This window comes from Notolepis coatsorum (genome assembly GCF_963971535.1).
Source record: "Notolepis coatsorum genome assembly, chromosome: 2".
Lineage (NCBI taxonomy): Eukaryota > Metazoa > Chordata > Actinopteri > Aulopiformes > Paralepididae > Notolepis > Notolepis coatsorum.
The window spans coordinates 29,684,849-29,705,761 of NC_140166.1; the positions used below are offsets into that span (position 1 = coordinate 29,684,849).

The 20,913-nt window shown below is 44.6% G+C and overlaps 1 protein-coding gene across 1 annotated transcript in view; it reads left to right on the plus strand.

Moving 5' to 3' along the window:
* Positions 1–14,528, plus strand: part of nos1 (nitric oxide synthase 1 (neuronal)) — a gene marked incomplete at its 3' end in the record, with an annotated part of 99,134 nt that extends 84,606 nt beyond the window's left edge. The window contains exons 20-25 of the mRNA XM_084307826.1: positions 1,410–1,620; positions 4,499–4,586; positions 4,957–5,078; positions 5,774–5,922; positions 7,410–7,604; positions 14,406–14,528. Coding sequence (XP_084163952.1) covers positions 1,410–1,620; positions 4,499–4,586; positions 4,957–5,078; positions 5,774–5,922; positions 7,410–7,604; positions 14,406–14,528 — 888 coding nt within the window. The remainder of the gene's footprint in view (positions 1–1,409; positions 1,621–4,498; positions 4,587–4,956; positions 5,079–5,773; positions 5,923–7,409; positions 7,605–14,405) is intronic.
* Positions 14,529–20,913: the final 6,385 nt, after the last annotated feature.

A 20,913-nucleotide genomic window follows, 5' to 3' on the forward strand; every position in this document is an offset into this window, starting at 1 on the left:
ACTTTAATCAACAGTATTATCTCGTTTATACAGTTTGTTTAACCTCTTTAGCCCGGAACCCTATTTTCTGAAAATCCGCCTAATATACATACAGTACCTAAGTAAATGGAATATTGCTCCACTTCTACAAGGTCCATTTGCATATTCTTGGTATCTAGGGACATCTATGGACCTCAGTGAATGTATTCCCATTATCAGAAATTGTGTCTATTACTAGGCTTGCTTAAATTTTGATGAAACAAAGGAGAATATGAATTATGATTTTTCTTTGCATCTTTGACAGTGAATAACACCATGCTAATAATGACCAGACATGAAGAACTGCCACTGATCTCGTTCAATACCTTCTTGAGATCATGTGTACAAAGAATCTAAGGAAATGAATAAAGGGAAGATGATTAAACAGAAGGTTCTGTAGATACAGTACTGAATTCTCCCATCCGGACCAATGCAATTTGAAATATTATTATAGAATAGCAGGCTTATAAATGACCTTATTATAGCCAATTCGCACATTTATATATATACATATATTATCTTTCAAATGGCAGAGTTCAATTTGGATTTAGTATCACCAGGCGTGCATAAGAACAGATAATGAAATCTACTGTATTTTTTTATTTTGATCAGGGTGCAACCGTTTTGAAACTAATTTCAAATCTAAATGTTGCTGCATGCTAAGAATAGGGAAGAGAAACTAACTGCGCTTCAAATTATGTCAACGTTAAGTGTTGTGGTTTATTATCCCGAATAATAAGAGATATTCAAAAAATGCATACAGAAGTATGACGCTTGAAACCCCATAGAGCCTTTTGGGAAGTGTCGTTCTGATTCCCATGGTTAAAAATTTCCAAAATGGTCGCCTCGCGAAATAAACATGACCAAATCGAAAAGTAAAATCTATCTAATAACACTTTAACCTATTGCTAAACTAACGTATTGATGATAATATACATTATAACTGCTGTTGTGACGTGGTTATGATGTTTATACTTGAATACGTTTGAAAATAAAAACTATACTTTTGTCAAACAGTCTAGAGAGATTGATTTATGACATGATGTCATTTGCGGTCCGCCGACGGACCGCACGGGCGGAAGAGGTTAAACAAGTGAACGTCCTCCGAGCTCTCTCTCTCAGCACTGTCAGGTGCAGACTGCTCTGTGAGCCAACTGCGCCGGAGCAGATCAGGGAAAAACTTCACACATAATGGCCGTGTCTGCGCTGGTATCTCATCCGCGCAATGTCCTTTGTGGATAGCTCGAAAAAGACGGAGCAGATACTTATGGGTGTAATTTCCACCGCGCAATCCATTCTTAGTGGATCCCGCCCTGAGACTCCTCTTTGCTGTAGCCGCTGCCGTGGTGCTTACGTTTGGCGCTCCCTCCCTCCCTCCTCCCTCCCCCCAGGGCCTGCAGGAGTACGAGGAGTGGAAGTGGTACAACAACCCCACGCTGGTGGAGATGCTGGAGGAGTTCCCCTCCATCCAGATGCCCTCCACGCTGCTCCTCACCCAGCTGCCCCTGCTGCAGCCGCGCTACTACTCCATCAGCTCCTCTCCGGACCTGCACCCCGCGGAGATCCACCTCACCGTAGCCGTGGTCTCGTACCGCGTCAGAGGTAAGCAGCGCCGCGGAGTCCAGACCCCCCCCCCCAGAGCCGCTGTCTGCTGTTTCTGATTGGTGGAGAGGGAGGGAAGAGAGGGGGGGGGGCTTGAAACTGGGTTCGCACAAGGTCCTTGAAGTGCTTAAAGTGCTAGATTTTTTACCAAAGAAAAGTCAAGGCCTGGAATTCCTTAAACAGCCCATTTTTTTAACAAGGTGCTTAAAAAGTCATTGGAATTCAAATCAACCATTCACATTGAAAGTTTTGTTCATCCACGATACAATAGTTTTTTTTTATTTTTATTTTTTATTATCTTTTTCTCCCTCCTTTTTTTCGATTTTTCTCCCATCCCACTGTTAGTCGTTATGCCAATTCCCAACCCCTTCCTGGTTGTTGCGCACTCCCCCCTACTGTTGGTCCGGGAGGCCGGAGACTGTCACATGCTTTCCTCCGACACATGTGCAGCCAGCCGGCAGCCAGCCTGGCAGCGCAGATTCTCACCGGGAGAGTGTAACGTGTGGAAGGTCACACTCCCTTTCTCCAGATCCTACCCTCGCTGTGCAGGCGCCCCGACCGAACTGTAGGGGTCGCTGTCCACAACGCCCAGGACCTACCCACGGCTTCCCTCCCCCTAACTCAGCCAAACGAGTTAGTATAGCGATCAGCCAGAGCCAAGGCAATGCTGACTCTCCGGGAGTCGAGACCGCAGCCTCTTGCATTGGTGACGTGCACAATCTCCGCTATGCCACCTGACCGCCCACGATACAATAGTTCTGAATCAAGAAATATACTTTTTTTTATTTAAAGTGTAACTGGTAATTGTCAGAAATTTGTTTTAAGACATAAATATTGGATCCGATTTGAATACAATACATTTTAATAGATTTTAATACAATAAGAAATACTGCATTTAAAAGTGAATTGTATCCTTTTAAATGCCCTTTTAAAATGAGAAATAGTGCTTGGAAAAGTACTTGAAAGTCATTGAAAATTTCATTTTGCAATGTCTGTGGGAACCCTGTTGAAATGATGAGATTTTCTCTGTGAACAGTAAGCTGGAGAGAAACACCCTGAGTACATTTCCACCACCGCACCCCCCCCCCCCCCCTCTCTCCTCCTCCTCCCCCCCTGGATGGAGAGGTTCCGCTCGGCTGAGGAGACTCTTTCATCGTGTAAATTCACTGCTTTTCAGGTTTTTTTGCCGGCACGTCTGTTGGGTTCAAATGTCATTTTAATATAGAGAAGTTCCACAAGCGAGCCAAACGAACTCGAGCACACCCAGAGACGAATATATATATATATATATATATATATATATATATATATATAATATATATATATATATATATATTAGGGATGCTCGATATTGGCTTTTTTACCGATACCGATATTCCGATATTGTCCAACTCTTAATTTCCGATACCGATATCAACCGATATCAACCGATACCGATATATGCAGGGTTCCCCCCCCCCAAAAACGGAATAATTTCAGGTAACTAATAATTTCACTGGATATATATATAACAAATATTGTTATTGTTTTTTTCTTTTTTAAACCGATACCGATATTTTCCGATATCACATTTGACTGCCGATATCGGCCGATAATATCGGTCGGCCGATAATATCGGACATCCCTAATATATATATATATATATATATATATATATATATTCCTTTATTATTATTATAGTTAATATTATTTCAAATATCCTGCGGGTACAAAGTTGGCAAAATGAGGACGCGGTGGCAGTGGGTCGTGTGAGATGGAGAAGTGTCTGCTGAGGAGCGGAAGGTCAAACGAGACGGCCTTCTGTGGGTAATAACCTTCTGGTTCAAAGAGAGTCTCTGCTGACAGTTATCTTGGAGGACCAGTCCGCTCAGGAGGCCGGACCCACCGCCTCTGGAATTGCATGCATTCTAAATTTAGAAAACATCTCAGCCAAATCTTTCTCGACAACTTTATAAAATGTCAGGGAGTACATGTAGATATATTTAGGGCAAACTGTGTGTGTGGTGTACAGGTTGATACGGTTAAGTGTTTAAAGTAGTGTGTGAGTAGTATACAGTATGCCTCTTTCCATGTGTTTAAGTAGTGTGTGAGTGGTATACAGTATGCCTCTTTCCATGTGTTTAAGTAGTGTGTGAGTGGTATACAGTATGCTTCTTTCCATGTGTTTAAGTAGTGTGTGAGTGGTATACAGTATGCCTCTTTCCATGTGTTTAAGTAGTGTGTGAGTGGTATACAGTATGCTTCTTTCTATGTGTTTAAGTAGTGTGTGAGTGGTATACAGTATGCCTCTTTCCATGTGTTTAAGTAGTGTGTGAGTGGTATACAGTATGCCTCTTTCCATGTGTTTAAGTAGTGTGTGAGTGGTATACAGTATGCTTCTTTCTATGTGTTTAAGTAGTGTGTGAGTGGTATACAGTATGCCTCTTTCCATGTGTTTAAGTAGTGTGTGAGTGGTATACAGTATGCCTCTTTCCATGTGTTTAAGTAGTGTGTGAGTGGTATACACAGAAGCATACTGTATAAGTAGTGTGTGAGTAGTAATACAGTATGCCTCTTTACCTATAGGAGGATTCTCATGCCTCCACTCGATTCAAATCGGCGTCCACGCCATCGGGTTGTCAAGTAGCCAACAAACGGCTGCACCTGTCCTCTTTCTTCCTCCTCCCTCCCACACGTAATGAGTATTTATTTTGAGTATTTGAGTCTGTGTTGTGCGTTTCCGATGATTATGTAAGCGGCGGTTGAATTATAGTGATTTCCCCCCTCAATGGAGAGAAATGCCCTTAGCCTTGGAAACTGCATTACAGGCACTCTGTTGGTTTGTCCCCGCGAAGAGAGCCGGAGCGGATAAGATAAAGTGGCTGTAATGTGTTTCCAGATGGAGAGGGCTCCATCCACCATGGAGTGTGCTCGTCGTGGCTCAACAGGATCGAGGAGGGCGAGGTGGTGCCGTGCTTCGTCCGCAGGTAAACACCCCCGCAACTCTCCCGCTTTGCAAAGAGTGAACGTCATTGTTTTTCTGGCTGTTATATATTTGTGTGTGCGTGTGTGTGTGTGTGTGTGTGTGTGTGTGTGTGTGTGTGTGTGTGTGTGTGTGTGTGTGTGTGTGTGTGTGTGTGTGTGTGTGTGTGTGTGTGTGTGTGTGTGTGTGTGTGTGTGTGTGTGTGTGTGTGTGTGTGTGTGTGTGTGTGTGTGTGTGTGTGTGTGTGTGTGTGTGTGTGTGGATGGGGGAGGCTCAGGGTAAAAAGTGATCTTATGGTAGTTTTAGGTGAATTTCACAAACAAACATGAGCTCTTTTAAGTTTTCATCACATGGTGAATTGTGTTGATTTTCAGTGCACTATCATTCCGACTGCCCAAGGAACACAAGGCTCCCTGTATCCTGATCGGGCCAGGAACGGGCATCGCCCCCTTCAGGAGCTTCTGGCAACAGAGGATATTTGACTTGGAACACAAGGGTTAGTCTGCATGTCTAAAAGATTTATAGATTGAAAATGTTTTAAATAGAGTCAGCATTATATATTATATATATTTTCCGATGGTAATATTTTTTTTTACTGTGACGTTACACGCGGTGGTGATGAGTACATTTACCACATTTTACATTTTGGTAGATGTCTTTGTCTTGTACCTTCCCTTCGGATTGTATTGTCTTTGTTTATTGTTTATAGCTTGACTACTATCACATGGTACTATACTGTTGCAGCTATGGAGAGAAGTGGATTCATATACTACTTACATTACATAGTAGCCTTTCAGTAAAATAAAAAGGTAAATATATTTGAACTAGGGATGCTCGATATTGGCTTTTTTACCGATACCGATATACCGATATTGTCCAACTCTTAATTTCCGATACCGATATCAACCGATACCGATATATGCAGGGTTTCCCCCCCCCCCCCCCCCCCCCCCCCCAAAATGGAATAATTTCAGGTAATTAACATTACATATCTCTTGTTGTGGAATTAACACAACATTATGCATACTTTTGACAATAAATTAAATCAGAATTTGTTCTTACTTGCTTGCCTGGGTAAATAAAGGTTATAGAAATGTAATTTTTTTTATAAAAACCATACCGATATTTTCCGATATCACATTTTAATGCCGATATCGGACATCCCTAATTTGAACCTATTCTTTCTAATAGGAATTGAGTCGGGCCCCATGACCCTGGTGTTCGGCTGCCGGCAATCTCAGATGGACCACATCTACAAGGAGGAGGCCATCCAGGCCAAGAACAAGCAGGCGTTCAAGGAGCTCTACACAGCCTACTCTAGAGAGCCAGGAGAACCAAAGGTAACAGCTAGTCTCTACACAGCCTACTCTAGAGAGCCAGGAAGACCAAAGGTAACAGCTAGTCTCTACACAGCCTACTCTAGAGAGCCAGGAGAACCAAAGGTAACAGCTAGTCTCTACACAGCCTACTCTAGAGAGCCAGGAAGACCAAAGGTAACAGCTAGTCTCTACACAGCCTACTCCAGAGAGCCAGGAGAACCAAAGGTAACAGCTAGTCTCTACACAGCCTACTCCAGAGAGCCAGGAAGACCAAAGGTAACAGCTAGTCTCTACACAGCCTACTCCAGAGAGCCAGGAGAACCAAAGGTAACAGCTAGTCTCTACACAGCCTACTCCAGAGAGCCAGGAAGACCAAAGGTAACAGCTAGTCTCTACTCAGCCTACTCCAGAGAGCCAGGAAGACCAAAGGTAACAGCTAGTCTCTACACAGCCTACTCCAGAGAGCCAGGAAGACCAAAGGTAACAGCTAGTCTCTACTCAGCCTACTCCAGAGAGCCAGGAAGACCAAAGGTAACAGCTAGTCTCTACTCAGCCTACTCCAGAGAGCCAGGAGAACCAAAGGTAACAGCTAGTCTCTACTCAGCCTACTCCAGAGAGCCAGGAAGACCAAAGGTAACAGCTAGTCTCTACTCAGCCTACTCTAGAGAGCCAGGAAGACCAAAGGTAACAGCTAGTCTCTACACAGCCTACTCCAGAGAGCCAGGAAAAAGGTACCAAAAAGCCAGGAATGTGACACATGTGGTACATTATTGTACCATGATTGTTTGATTTTGGTCAAACAATAACCTTATAGAGCGGCTGGGTGGCGCAGCGGACAATGCGCTCGTCACCAACGCAAGAGACACTGGTATCGAATCCAGCTGTCAGCGTTGCTTCCGGCTTGGCCGGCCGTCATACTGGCTCGATTGGCAGAGCCAGCGGGAGGGAAGCCGGTGGGTGGGTCTGGGTCGTTGTGGACAGCGACTCCTACAGTTCGGTCGGGGCGCCTGCACAGCGAGGGAAAGATCTAAGAGAGTTAGTGTGACCTTCCACGCATTACACTCTCTCAGTGAGAGTCCACGCTGCCAGGTGAAAAGAAGTGGTGGGCTGGGTACAGATGTGTCGGAGGAAGCATGTGATAGTCTCCGCCCTCCCAGACCGACGGTGGGGGGTAGAGTGCGCAACAACCAGGAAGGGGATTGGGAATTGGCATAACGACTAACATTGGGATGGGAGAAAAACGGAAAAAAAAGGGGGAAAAGATAATTAAAAAAAGATTTAATAAGAAATAACCTTATGACACTTTATATTCAACCCGATATAGCTTGCTTGGTATAAAGATTGGAGAAATAAAGTTATTATAGCAGTTATTCTCCTCTTTCCAGTAGTATATGAAATTCTGTGTACAGATGGCCTTGTACAAAACTCTCTCTCTCTCCCTCTCTCTCCCTCCCTCTCTCTCTCTCTCCCTCTCTCTCCCTCCCTCTCCCTATCTCTCTATGTGACAGAAATATGTGCAGGATGTGCTGCGTGAGCAGCTGTCGGAGACGGTGTACCAGTGCCTAAAGGAGGAGGGGGGACACATCTACGTGTGCGGGGACGTGACGATGGCCGGGGACGTCCTGAAGACGCTCCAGCAGATCGTCAAGCTGCAGGGCAGCATGAGCCTGGAGGACGCCGGCTTCTTCCTCAGCAAGCTGCGAGTAAGAGGAGGGTGACACCTCGCTGTGCGCTCACCACACGCTCACCACACGCTCACCACACGCTCACCACACGCTCACCACACGCTCACCACACGCTCACCACGCTCTCACCACACGCTCACCACGCTCTCACCATACGCTCACCACGCTCTCACCACGCTCTCACCACACGCTCACCACGCTCTCACCACGCTCTCACCACGCTCTCACCACACGCTCGCCACGCTCTCACCACACGCTCACCACACGCTCACCACACGCTCACCACGCTCTCACCACACGCTCGCCATGCGCTCACCACACGCTCACCACACGCTCACCACGCTCTCACCACACGCTCGCCACATGCTCACCACACGCTCACCACACGCTCACCACGCTCTCACCACACGCTCTCACCACACGCTCGCCATGCGCTCACCACACGCTCGCCACGCTCTCACCACACGCTCGCCACACGCTCACCACACGCTCACCACACGCTCACCACGCTCTCACCACACGCTCTCACCACACGCTCACCACGCTCTCACCACACGCTCGCCATGCGCTCACCACGCTCTCACCACACGCTCTCACCACGCTCTCAACACGGTCTCACCACACGCTCTCACCACGCTCTCAACACGCTCTCACCACACGCTCACCACGCTCTCACCACACGCTCACCACGCTCTCACCACGCTCTCACCACACGCTCACCACGCTCTCACCACACGCTCACCACACGCTCACCGCGCTCTCACCACGCTCTCACCACGCTCTCACCATGCTCTCACCACACACTCGCCGTGTGCTCACCACACAGTGTTGTAGTCCAGTCACACTCACCATGTGCTCACCACAGTGTTGTAGTCCAGTCACACTCACCATGTGCTCACCACGCAGTGTTGTAGTCCAGTCACACTCACCATGTGCTCACCACAGTGTTGTAGTCCAGTCACACTCACCATGTGCTCACCACAGTGTTGTAGTCCAGTCACACTCACCATGTGCTCACCACAGTGTTGTAGTCCAGTCACACTCACCATGTGCTCACCACAGTGTTGTAGTCCAGTCACACTCACCATGTGCTCACCACAGTGTTGTAGTCCAGTCACACTCACCATGTGCTCACCACAGTGTTGTAGTCCAGTCACACTCACCATGTGCTCACCACAGTGTTGTAGTCCAGTCACACTCACCATGTGCTCACCATGCGCTCACCACACAGTGTTGTAGTCCAGTCACACTCACCATGTGCTCACCACAGTGTTGTAGTCCAGTCACACTCACCATGTGCTCACCACACAGTGTTGTAGTCCAGTCACACTCGCCATGTGCTCACCACAGTGTTGTAGTCCAGTCACACTCGCCATGCGCTCACCACAGTGTTGTAGTCCAGTCACACTCACCATGTGCTCACCACAGTGTTGTAGTCCAGTCACACTCACCATGTGCTCACCACAGTGTTGTAGTCCAGTCACACTCACCATGTGCTCACCATGCGCTCACCACACAGTGTTGTAGTCCAGTCACACTCACCATGTGCTCACCACAGTGTTGTAGTCCAGTCACACTCACCATGTGCTCACCACACAGTGTTGTAGTCCAGTCACACTCACCATGTGCTCACCACAGTGTTGTAGTCCAGTCACACTCGCCATGCGCTCACCACAGTGTTGTAGTCCAGTCACACTCACCATGTGCTCACCACAGTGTTGTAGTCCAGTCACACTCACCATGTGCTCACCACGCAGTGTTGTAGTCCAGTCACACTCACCATGTGCTCACCACGCAGTGTTGTAGTCCAGTCACACTCACCATGCGCTCACCACGCAGTGTTGTAGTCCAGTCACACTCACCATGTGCTCACCACAGTGTTGTAGTCCAGTCACACTCACCATGCGCTCACCACACAGTGTTGTAGTCCAGTCACACTCACCATGTGCTCACCACAGTGTTGTAGTCCAGTCACACTCACCATGCGCTCACCACACAGTGTTGTAGTCCAGTCACACTCACCATGCGCTCACCACACAGTGTTGTAGTCCAGTCACACTCGCCATGTGCTCACCACAGTGTTGTAGTCCAGTCACACTCGCCATGCGCTCACCACAGTGTTGTAGTCCAGTCACACTCACCATGTGCTCACCACAGTGTTGTAGTCCAGTCACACTCACCATGTGCTCACCACAGTGTTGTAGTCCAGTCACACTCACCATGTGCTCACCATGCGCTCACCACACAGTGTTGTAGTCCAGTCACACTCACCATGTGCTCACCACAGTGTTGTAGTCCAGTCACACTCACCATGTGCTCACCACACAGTGTTGTAGTCCAGTCACACTCACCATGTGCTCACCACAGTGTTGTAGTCCAGTCACACTCGCCATGCGCTCACCACAGTGTTGTAGTCCAGTCACACTCACCATGTGCTCACCACAGTGTTGTAGTCCAGTCACACTCACCATGTGCTCACCACGCAGTGTTGTAGTCCAGTCACACTCACCATGTGCTCACCACGCAGTGTTGTAGTCCAGTCACACTCACCATGCGCTCACCACGCAGTGTTGTAGTCCAGTCACACTCACCATGTGCTCACCACAGTGTTGTAGTCCAGTCACACTCACCATGCGCTCACCACACAGTGTTGTAGTCCAGTCACACTCACCATGTGCTCACCACAGTGTTGTAGTCCAGTCACACTCACCATGCGCTCACCACACAGTGTTGTAGTCCAGTCACACTCACCATGCGCTCACCACACAGTGTTGTAGTCCAGTCACACTCACCATGTGCTCACCACAGTGTTGTAGTCCAGTCACACTCACCATGTGCTCACCACACAGTGTTGTAGTCCAGTCACACTCACCATGTGCTCACCACAGTGTTGTAGTCCAGTCACACTCACCATGTGCTCACCACACAGTGTTGTAGTCCAGTCACACTCACCATGTGCTCACCACAGTGTTGTAGTCCAGTCACACTCACCATGTGCTCACCACAGTGTTGTAGTCCAGTCACACTCACCATGTGCTCACCACAGTGTTGTAGTCCAGTCACACTCACCATGTGCTCACCACAGTGTTGTAGTCCAGTCACACTCACCATGTGCTCACCACAGTGTTGTAGTCCAGTCACACTCACCATGTGCTCACCACAGTGTTGTAGTCCAGTCACTAGATATCCAGTCCCAGTCGAGCCTCGAGTCCCCAGTGTTCCAGTCTGAGTCCAAGTCCGAGTCACCAAAGAAGAGCCCGAAGTCGAGTCCCCATTACCCTAGTCCGAGTCCAAGTCATCAAGGTTGAGTCCACTCCACTCTGGCAGTCAAAGAGCTGAAATACAAATAAAAAAAGGTCTACATGGAAATGGTGACCGCTGTGTCATTTATGTTTAAAGGTCAACCTCCACGTTGTATTTTTGTTCAATAAACAATGTGGACTAGGCCAACAGTGACTTTCATGAAGAATTGGAAAAAAAAGTATTGAAATTGACCCAGTTTTAGCGTTTTTATCAAAACATTTTGTCTGCCCAACACAATCACCACGCACGTGCATATTTTAATCAATGGTTCATAACGTGCGCGTGTAATGTCGTCACAACAGGTGTTGGTCACCAGGGGGCTCTGTGAGTCACAGGCAGTAGCAAGGAGGCGGAGCATTATTTCCGGCGTTGGGTGCATGATGCGCATGCGCTGTGATCACACCAGGCAGCCAACGCCGGAAATAATGCCGTTTTGAGCAGTTTATAAAAAATATTTAAAATGTTTATTAGCAACGCAGAGCTTTCAAACCATCCCGTATCTCTGTCCGAAACCCTCGTGCAACTGTGAGTACATTTGAAATGTCTCTGTGATACTTGTATAACGAACGGTTCGGCCAGAACCAGTCCTTCATGGTAAATCTAGGTTGGTTTCCTATTAAGGAGCAAGTGACTGTGGATTCACTCGGTGCATCAGTCACGAAAGGGGCTATGATGAGCTTGGCAAGCCAGAGTAAAACACAGTTTTCATTCAATCAATAACAACATTAACCAGACTCTCGTTGTGTCTATTATGCTAACGCTAACGTTACCTCATTGTGTCTATTCTACAAGCTTTAACGTTACCTAGCCTCTCGTGTCTATCTGCTAACGTTAGCATTAGGCTAACTAACGTTACCACTCGTCCCTAACCCCAACAACAAGCGTAACTAATCAGCGATCTTTTTGTCAGACTAAACTCTCCGCTCGGTGGCAAATTGTGTTGATGTCGGTTTTGTTTCATCAATAAATGAGGCAGAATACACAGTGACTGTATCCTTTTTTATTGCACTTGTTTCGTGCTGCAAACATACATAAGACATTCTACGCGAGACATTAAAGATGGCGGCGTTCTCTCCAGACAGTGACGCGTCTCTCTTCTGACCAATCAGTGGTCTGCAGTTTTTCACGTGACATTTCTGGAGCTCTCATGCTGATCACCAGCAGCCCCGCCTCCCCACACGGAGACAAACTGAGTACTTTATTTTAGTGGAAAAGCAACATTAGATTCGGCTCATTAATATGCACCTGTGTCCTGTTGTGACGTCGGCGTTTGATAAGCTTTTTTGATTCGCGCGTGCATGTTATTCGTGCATGGACCTTTTTAACTCTTTCAGAGTGGCATTTCCGGTGTCAAATGGAAAAAAATAAATAATGAAATTATATACCAATGATGTAAACTACCCATAATTGATCAGTAGGGTTTAAGCTGGAGGTTGGCCTTTAAAGGGGGCTTATTTACTTTGTGACGATAGCCAAACAAATGCACTAGCCATCAATAGGGAGGTACTGTATAGTGGTTACGTCATTGTTGTTTCTGGCCGGTCCACCTCGCTTGAAATCGCAATGTATTGCCCAATTCTAAATCGTCTCGTTTAAAACAAATAAAGCATGAACATTTGCATAGTGTACCTTTCTGTGCGTATTCATCCACAATCTATAGCTCAACATGAGCATTTTTGCAATTAATCGTAAAATAATTACATAAAATTGTATTTCAACCTAAATAAAAAAGCTGGATTTAACTCTTCTGCCCCCTTAGCGACTATTTTGTGTTTTTTGCCTATATATTTTTGTGTTTCTGTGTACAACGATGGCTGTGTTGATTATTATGTCATGAAATTGTGTCCGTTTGCTTATTTTCCATATATTCACAGAATTTGAAAAGATTAGATTTTGAAACCCTCTAACACAAAAGTTAACAATATTAGCTTTCAAACCGTCCATAGTGGTTTATTTCTTGCCATTAGGGGGTTAGGGTTACCCAGACAGAAAGATTAGGAGAAGGTAAAATCTCATCCCTGTGCCCGTGCCCACCCCAACACTTGCTCAACAGTCCCCTAACCTAACCCCAACCCCAACCCTAACCCTAACCCTAACCATAACCCTACAAACGGAAATATTTGGAATCTTTGATAGATATGTTGAGTTAGGTTCATAGTGGTATTCATGAAAAAATAATTGGAACGAAATATTACAAATTAAGTTTTTTATGACCTTGAACGTGATGCAATCTTTTCATGCACTAACGTGACAACTCTGTCAGTTACTTAACAAGGCACAAGGGTTAAAACAAAGTGGCAGACGCTTGAAGGGGTGAAGAAAGAGGAGACAAAGAACCCTTTTAATAAGTTTAAACACGTAGTTTTAAGCTGATCCGACACGGGAAGCAGGAATGTGATGATAAATCTGTACAGTGTGAATAGACCTCGTTCACTTCATTATGACAACTATTATGGCAGAAATTAAGTCTTTTCCCAGTTACCATTGATTTTGTCCTTGATGCTGCATGTGGGGTTAATGGGGAAAATTGCCACCGCAGAATGAACCACAGACGAAGCTAGGAGCGATATATTAATGGTCCATTAATTTTCCTATAACTGCAGCAAAGACTGGAGACTGGGAAGCAGCCAGAGAATACCTCACCCGTGAGAGGGCATGGACCTCAAACTTCTCTCAGAAATGATAACAAAAATAACTCAACGCCATCAGTTAATCCTTGTGGCAGACTTTTACACCACAAGGCCATTCCTATCACAGATTTTTAAATGTTTATGGCGTCCTGAACTCTACTTATTACTTTTTTTTAGTGCTGTCAGGCGATTAAAAAAATTAATCTAATTAATTACAGGATTTGTAATTAATTAATCTAATTAATCGTATTTTAATCGCATAACCATTTTATGCCTGATATTCTATATTCTATAATCATATTTCAAATTGCATGTGTCCGGATGGCAGAATTCAGTACTGTATCTACAAAACCTTCTGTTTAATCATCTTCCATCTATTAATTTGCTTAGATTTTTCAGGTCTGGTCAATTTGAGCATAGTGTTATTCACAGTCAAAGATAAAAAAAAAATGTTTATTGATATTCTCATTTGGGTCATTACAATTTACTCAAGCCTAGTAACAGACACAGTATTTCTGACACTGGGAATACATTCCCTGAGATCCATAGATGTCCCTAGAATCAGATACCAAGAACATGCAAATGGACCATATAAGAAAAAGTCTGTAATGTGTATTCTACGTTCTTATAGAATGAATGAGATAAAAAAAAAAAAGATTTAAAAAAAAAAAAAAAAATTGTAATTAATTTTGAGTTAATTTTCATAACGCGATAATTTGCTGTGTAATTAATTAATCTAATTAACGCGATAAACTGACAGCCCTACTTTTTTTATTTATTTATTTATTTACTTACTGCTTACCCACTACTTACTGCAACACAGCAAGACCATTCCCTGTCCAAGGTGAGTCTCTCTCCCTTCAACGCTCCACTCTTCTCCTTGCAGGATGAGAGCCGCTATCACGAAGACATCTTTGGCGTCACCCTGCGAACGTACGAGGTCACCAACCGGCTCCGCTCGGAATCCATCGCCTACATCGAGGAGAGCAAGAAAGACTCTGACGAGTGAGGTTTTGTTTTGTGTGTTTGTCGCTGCTTCCTGTCACGTTTACAGCAGGGTGTTTGTCGCTGCAATTTGAATAAAGTGATTAATTTGATTTAAATTAGTCTTTTATTTTTTATTAAATCAACTTTCTTTAATGAATATAACTCATCAGTTTTAATATTATAATATTAGTGTAGCCTAATCTTTATCTGCAACTGTGAAGAAAAACCCCATTGGTTTAAACAGAATGAATAGGCACATACGCAATTTATATATTTTTTTCTAATGTTGATTTAGAATCTGAATGCCAACGTAACGAACGAAGGTCCGAACGTTTGGGCTCAGCCCTAGCTTCCTGTCATGTTCACATCGGGTGTCTGTCCCTGCTTCCTGTCATGTTCACAGCAGGTGTTTATAGCTGCTTCCTGTCATGTTTACAGCAGGTGTTTATAGCTGCTTCCTGTCATGTTCACAGCAGGTGTTTATAGCTGCTTCCTGTCATGTTTACAGCAGGTGTTTATAGCTGCTTCCTGTCATGTTCACAGCAGGTGTTTATAGCTGCTTCCTGTCATGTTTACAGCAGGTGTTTATAGCTGCTTCCTGTCATGTTTACAGCAGGTGTTTATAGCTGCTTCCTGTCATGTTTACAGCAGGTGTTTATAGCTGCTTCCTGTCATGTTTACAGCAGGTGTTTATAGCTGCTTCCTGTCATGTTTACAGCAGGTGTTTATAGCTGCTTCCTGTCATGTTTACAGCAGGTGTTTATAGCTGCTTCCTGTCATGTTCACATCGGGTGTCTGTCCCTGCTTCCTGTCATGTTTACAGCAGGTGTTTATAGCTGCTTCCTGTCATGTTTACAGCAGGTGTTTATAGCTGCTTCCTGTCATGTTTACAGCAGGTGTTTATAGCTGCTTCCTGTCATGTTCACAGCAGGGTGTTTATAGCTGCTTCCTGTCATGTTCACAGCAGGTGTCTGTCCCTGCTTCCTGTCATGTTTACAGCAGGTGTTTATAGCTGCTTCCTGTCATGTTCACAGCAGGGTGTTTGTTGCTGCTTCCTGTCATGTTTACAGCAGGTGTTTATAGCTGCTTCCTGTCATGTTCACAGCAGGTGTTTATAGCTGCTTCCTGTCATGTTCACAGCAGGTGTTTATAGCTGCTTCCTGTCATGTTTACAGCAGGGTGTTTATAGCTGCTTCCTGTCATGTTTACAGCAGGTGTTTATAGCTGCTTCCTGTCATGTTTACAGCAGGTGTTTATAGCTGCTTCCTGTCATGTTTACAGCAGGGTGTTTGTTGCTGCTTCCTGTCATGTTTACAGCAGGTGTTTATAGCTGCTTCCTGTCATGTTTACAGCAGGTGTTTATAGCTGCTTCCTGTCATGTTTACAGCAGGTGTTTATAGCTGCTTCCTGTCATGTTCACAGCAGGTGTTTATAGCTGCTTCCTGTCATGTTCACAGCAGGTGTTTGTTGTTTAAAAGGATCCCCATTAGCTGCCACCTAAAGGCGCTCCCATAGTCCAGCAGACTGTACACAGAGCAGACTCCGCGGATGTCCGCGCGGCTCTTTGAGCTTTCATAGTCGAGCAGATCTCAGCGGACGTCCGCGGTCTATTTCCTACATTTCTCGCACCAGTTTTACTACATTTCCCACAATTCTGTCTGTTCTACTGTACTGGCAGATCAGAGGGAACATTATCAGCGGGAGAGAGAGAGAGGGAGAGAGAGAGAGAGAGAGAGAGAGAGAGAGAGAGAGAGAGAGAGAGAGAGAGAGAGAGAGAGAGAGAGACAGAGAGAGAGAGAGAGCGCGCTTCACTGGCTCATCTCTCTCCTCGCGCCACCAATCCCTCGCACGGCGTCACATTAAATGCAGTTCGATGTCAACCAAAACGCCGAGCAGCGTTTTGTGTGACACCAAGTCAGCGGCGCGGATGTCCGCGCCTCAGAAAATAGGAGCGTCGCACCTGTGGGTCTGCTGTCCGCTGAGATCAAAGCTCAAGAGTCCGCGCGGACATCCGCGGAGTCTGCTCTGTGTACAGTCTGCTCGACTATGGGAGCGCCTTAAGTGGCGAGCTAGTCTTCCTGGGGTCCACACAGAAAGACAACGCAAAACATAACGATACATGAGATACATATGACATCACAATTCACTTAATTAACAATGATAATCTAAAAACAGTAAAATATTGTAGACATCTTTATAAACATCCGAATATTTGCAGAAAAGGTTATTACATTCATGGGTAGACATGAATATATTATTTTCAGAAAAGGTTATTACATTCATGAGTAAATATTTCATTATTACATTCCAACAGTAGGTATTTCCACTCCCAAACGTGAACAGTATTTGCTCACATATTTAAGTAGTGCATTCTTAGGTGGTACTTGAAAGACACTTTGCTATTCAATTTACTTATGTTCAGTGGGCAGTTATTCCAATGATTGATGGCACGATAAACAACCGTCCTCTTTAAAGCATTTGATTTTGGACGTGGTAACATAATCTGTCCATCATCGGCTGACCTAGTAAAATAAGAATGAACCTGACTGCATCTGACAATTTGTTTGTATAAGAAAACAGGTTGAGACAAAAAGACAGTGTTCCTGAAAAATGTAACCGTGTTGAAAACCAGCCTATTCTCTACCGTTAACCATGAGAGTTGACTGTGCATACTGATAGTTTGTTCTCATGGAACAATGTAAGACTAACCGTGCAGCTCTGTTCTGGGCAGTTTGCAATTTCTTTAGTTGACCTTTGGATGCAGAGGACCATACTGGTGCACAATAATCCAGGTGACATAAAATGTAAGATTTCGCCACCTGTCCCACCTGTTTGTTGCTGCTTCCTGTCACGTTTACAGCAGGGTGTTTGTCACTGCTTCCTGTCACGTTCACAGCAGGGTGTTTACAGCAGGGTTATATTGAATGGCATTTCCTTCCTGCCAGTTAAACTTTAGATCCATGCTGTACATGTGGTAGTATCGCCCCTGGTTTCAGAGTGGGTAACCATGGAAACCAGTCTAAAAAGGGCCTCCTAGCTAACGGGATTAGAGTGAAAGCAAGTGATTTCATTGTTATGTACTCTTTTCTTTCGTTCTTTTCTTTCCTTCTTGTTATTTGTATGTATTGTCTAAGACCAGAGACATACTTCCATATGACCTCATGTAGCCTGCAACCATTAACCTCTAAATAATGTTATTTACACATATAAATACAACACATTTAATCAAGACGATCAGACTATGTGCACTTGTTCTGGTATCATTTGAAAGGCAACACTTTGACCTTTCCAAGTGTGTAATCATATCGCATACAGATTGACCACAATCCACAAGACGTCACTTGGACTTCACACTCTGTCATCCCTGCCCCCACATGTTGAATGAGTAATGAAACGTCTCTCTTTTTATGTTATATTCGGCCGAGTTGCAAATGTAACGTCTCTTTTTCTTTCTCGCCCTCGCAGGGTGTTCTGTTCATAGGGGTCGCTGGGCTTTCTGACGTCGACCCGTCAACCGCTCCCGGTTCAAGAAAACTGTGCCAATTTTTTGGATTCATCTGGATTTATTTGTATTGATCAATATCGTGACACTCTTTGGCCTTCTGCTGTTTTGAGTTCTGGCTCCGCCTCTCCGCCGTCACCCATGGGTTTCCTCGTGTCGCTCTGCATGGATTGTAATGACGCAGCCCTCTCTCCACCACGCCGTCACCGTGACCCCGACACCCGTCTGAGGGGCCGACAAGTAGCACGCATGCCAATCTGCCCGCACGTGTGTTTGCGCGTGCATGTATGCCACGTGCGCACATTCACAGAAGCTGAATAGGTCTGCATGATTACTTCGCCTATAAAGACGCGTGGCCCTCTCTGCGCGCTCAGCCACGCGGCACACGCAACCTTGACAAGTGAGACTGCGTCATCGTCTGTTCCTCTCTGGAGGGAAGAGGGAATCACACCGACATGGTCTCTGTGTCGTACGACGTGCTCCGGGCTCCAGCGAGTCGGGGTTGTAGTTTGAGGATCCCGTTTCTCCACGCAGTACCCTTTTTTAGCTTTCATTATTCTTCAGCTTCCGAGTCTTGTTCCCTCACCGTCTCTCTTTCTTTCCAACTTTAAGAATAGTCGTCGGCACTGTGGATTTCAATGTGATTCCATACGCCCCCGACGGCTGCGGCAGTAGGGTTTAACCCTTTCACTACCACACTAACCGTCTGCAATGTGGTAGTGAAAGGGTTAACCTGTATTGTCACAGTGAAAGGGTTAACCCTTTAGTAGTGAAAGGGTTAATGGGCCGCTGGGAGAAACGGGTCCCGTCGATGCTTCTTCAGGCTGAATGTCTACTCTGTACAATTCCTTTACACATAGAACATCCTGTGACGTAAAATGTATAACGGGGGGGGGAGGTTGCTATAAATATAACATAGCCTCTATATATTCAAAGACAAAAGTATGAAATATATTAAAAAGAAGAAAAAAAAGAAAGCCACTTCAACTTTTTCTAAGAATGTATTTTGATTATGTAAATGATGATTATTTGTCTTTTTCTGCTTGATATAAAAAGAGCAAAGGCCTACTCTACGGTGCCTCATATATTAAAGGTGGCGAGACGCTGGCCAACCTTTTGGGGCGGCTGTCTCAACAAGTTTGTATGGTTGCATGGCAACATCGTGTTGCCCAGGTCAATTTTATTGTATATTTTCCTCTTTCTCACTTAATTTCCTGTTGGCAATCACATTGCTCTGCCATGTTGCCCAGTGTATTGTCACCCTTGGGTATGAGGATGAAAGGCATTAACTTAATGCATGTTGTTCTTCTGTCTCCTGTCAATATGAATAATAAAGAAAACTGCTCTCTTATTTCCCAGCACTGTCAGTCAGTGAGACTATTGTTGTGACTGTGTCCTTTATTAACAAGGCTTTGGACTACAAACATGCTTGATGGGGTTATTTTTCTGTGTTTGGATATCACTGCTGCTATAAACAACTCTCACCCAACAGCCTCTGCTATTAGAACCTTTTGCTGTGGCATTGATCAAGGATATAATTTCCATTTTAATGCTTCAACTGCAAGGAATTTGCATTTACTTACAAGTCAATATACTGTTGATCGTATATATATATATATATATATATATATATATATATATATATATATATATATATATATATATATATATATATATTAAGGCTGTCAAATATATCGCGTTAATATCGCGTTAACTCCCGATTCTATTAATGCCACAAATTTTTTTAACTCAAGATTAACTAAAAAAAAAAAAAAAAAAAATGTTTTTTACTAGACTTCACTCAGGTGTATTATTGATGCTCTCATTGATACTATGTTTGTTTCTGAAGTGTGTGTGTGTGTGTGTGTGTGTGTGTGTGTGTGTGTGTGTGTGTGTGTGTGTGTGTGTGTGTGTGTGTGTGTGAGATATAGAGAGAGAGGGGGGTGAGAGAGATGAGGAAGGGGCAAAAGAGAAAAAGAGCTGGGAGAGTGTGTGTGTGAGGGAGAGAGGGGGGTGTGTGATTAATCAGCCCTTGTGTGTGTGAATGTAACAAGTTCCTAACGTTTTCTTTCCCCTATTATTTCATGCACACTTTATTCATTGTTTTAAATTATTATTTTCTTTTAAGTTATTTTGTGCATCACTCTGTTTTGAATTTGATGCAAATTTGCAATGCATGAGGGTCATCCTTTTGTGTTAAATGGCTGCACAAAGCAAGCATTTGTTGACTCGCATGTTGATAAGAGTATTAAAACTTGGAACTTGAAAAAGATCTGTTTAAGGTATAAAAAAAAAATTAAAATTAAAATGCGATTAATTTGCGATTAATCGCGAGTTAACTATGGACAATCATGCGATTAATCGAGTTAAATATTTTAATCGTTTGACAGCACTAATATATATATATATATATATATATATACACCAAAGTAAACGCTGGATAACTTCACTCCTGAGCCAGGATTGGTCATGTTTAAAGGTCAACTTGTGTTGTTGATAAACGAAAAGCAATTAAAGTTGCAGCAAACAAGCTATATTGTTTACAATGTCCTTCCTGCTGCTGTAAGTGCTGCACTCAGAGGGCATCCACTCACTCACAGAGCACGGGGATGCTAGTCGGCTCCATGGCAACCAGTCAACAAAGCAAATCATCCTAACTTTAACGTGGGTGCTTCACGCAGATTGGTGGGCAGGTGCCAGGAAGTAAAGCAGTCAGCTCTCTAATTAGCAGAACAAGCTTGACCCCTCCCACTGAGCAAGATAGGTTGCAGGGATACATATGCCATGCACTGATTTCACTCCACACAAACTGATTACGTTCTCATCTTAGGCGAAGCATCTATCTAGGAATAGTAGTGAGACTAGTTTCACTACTGTCTGTCTACACCCTGCTAACGCCATGCCC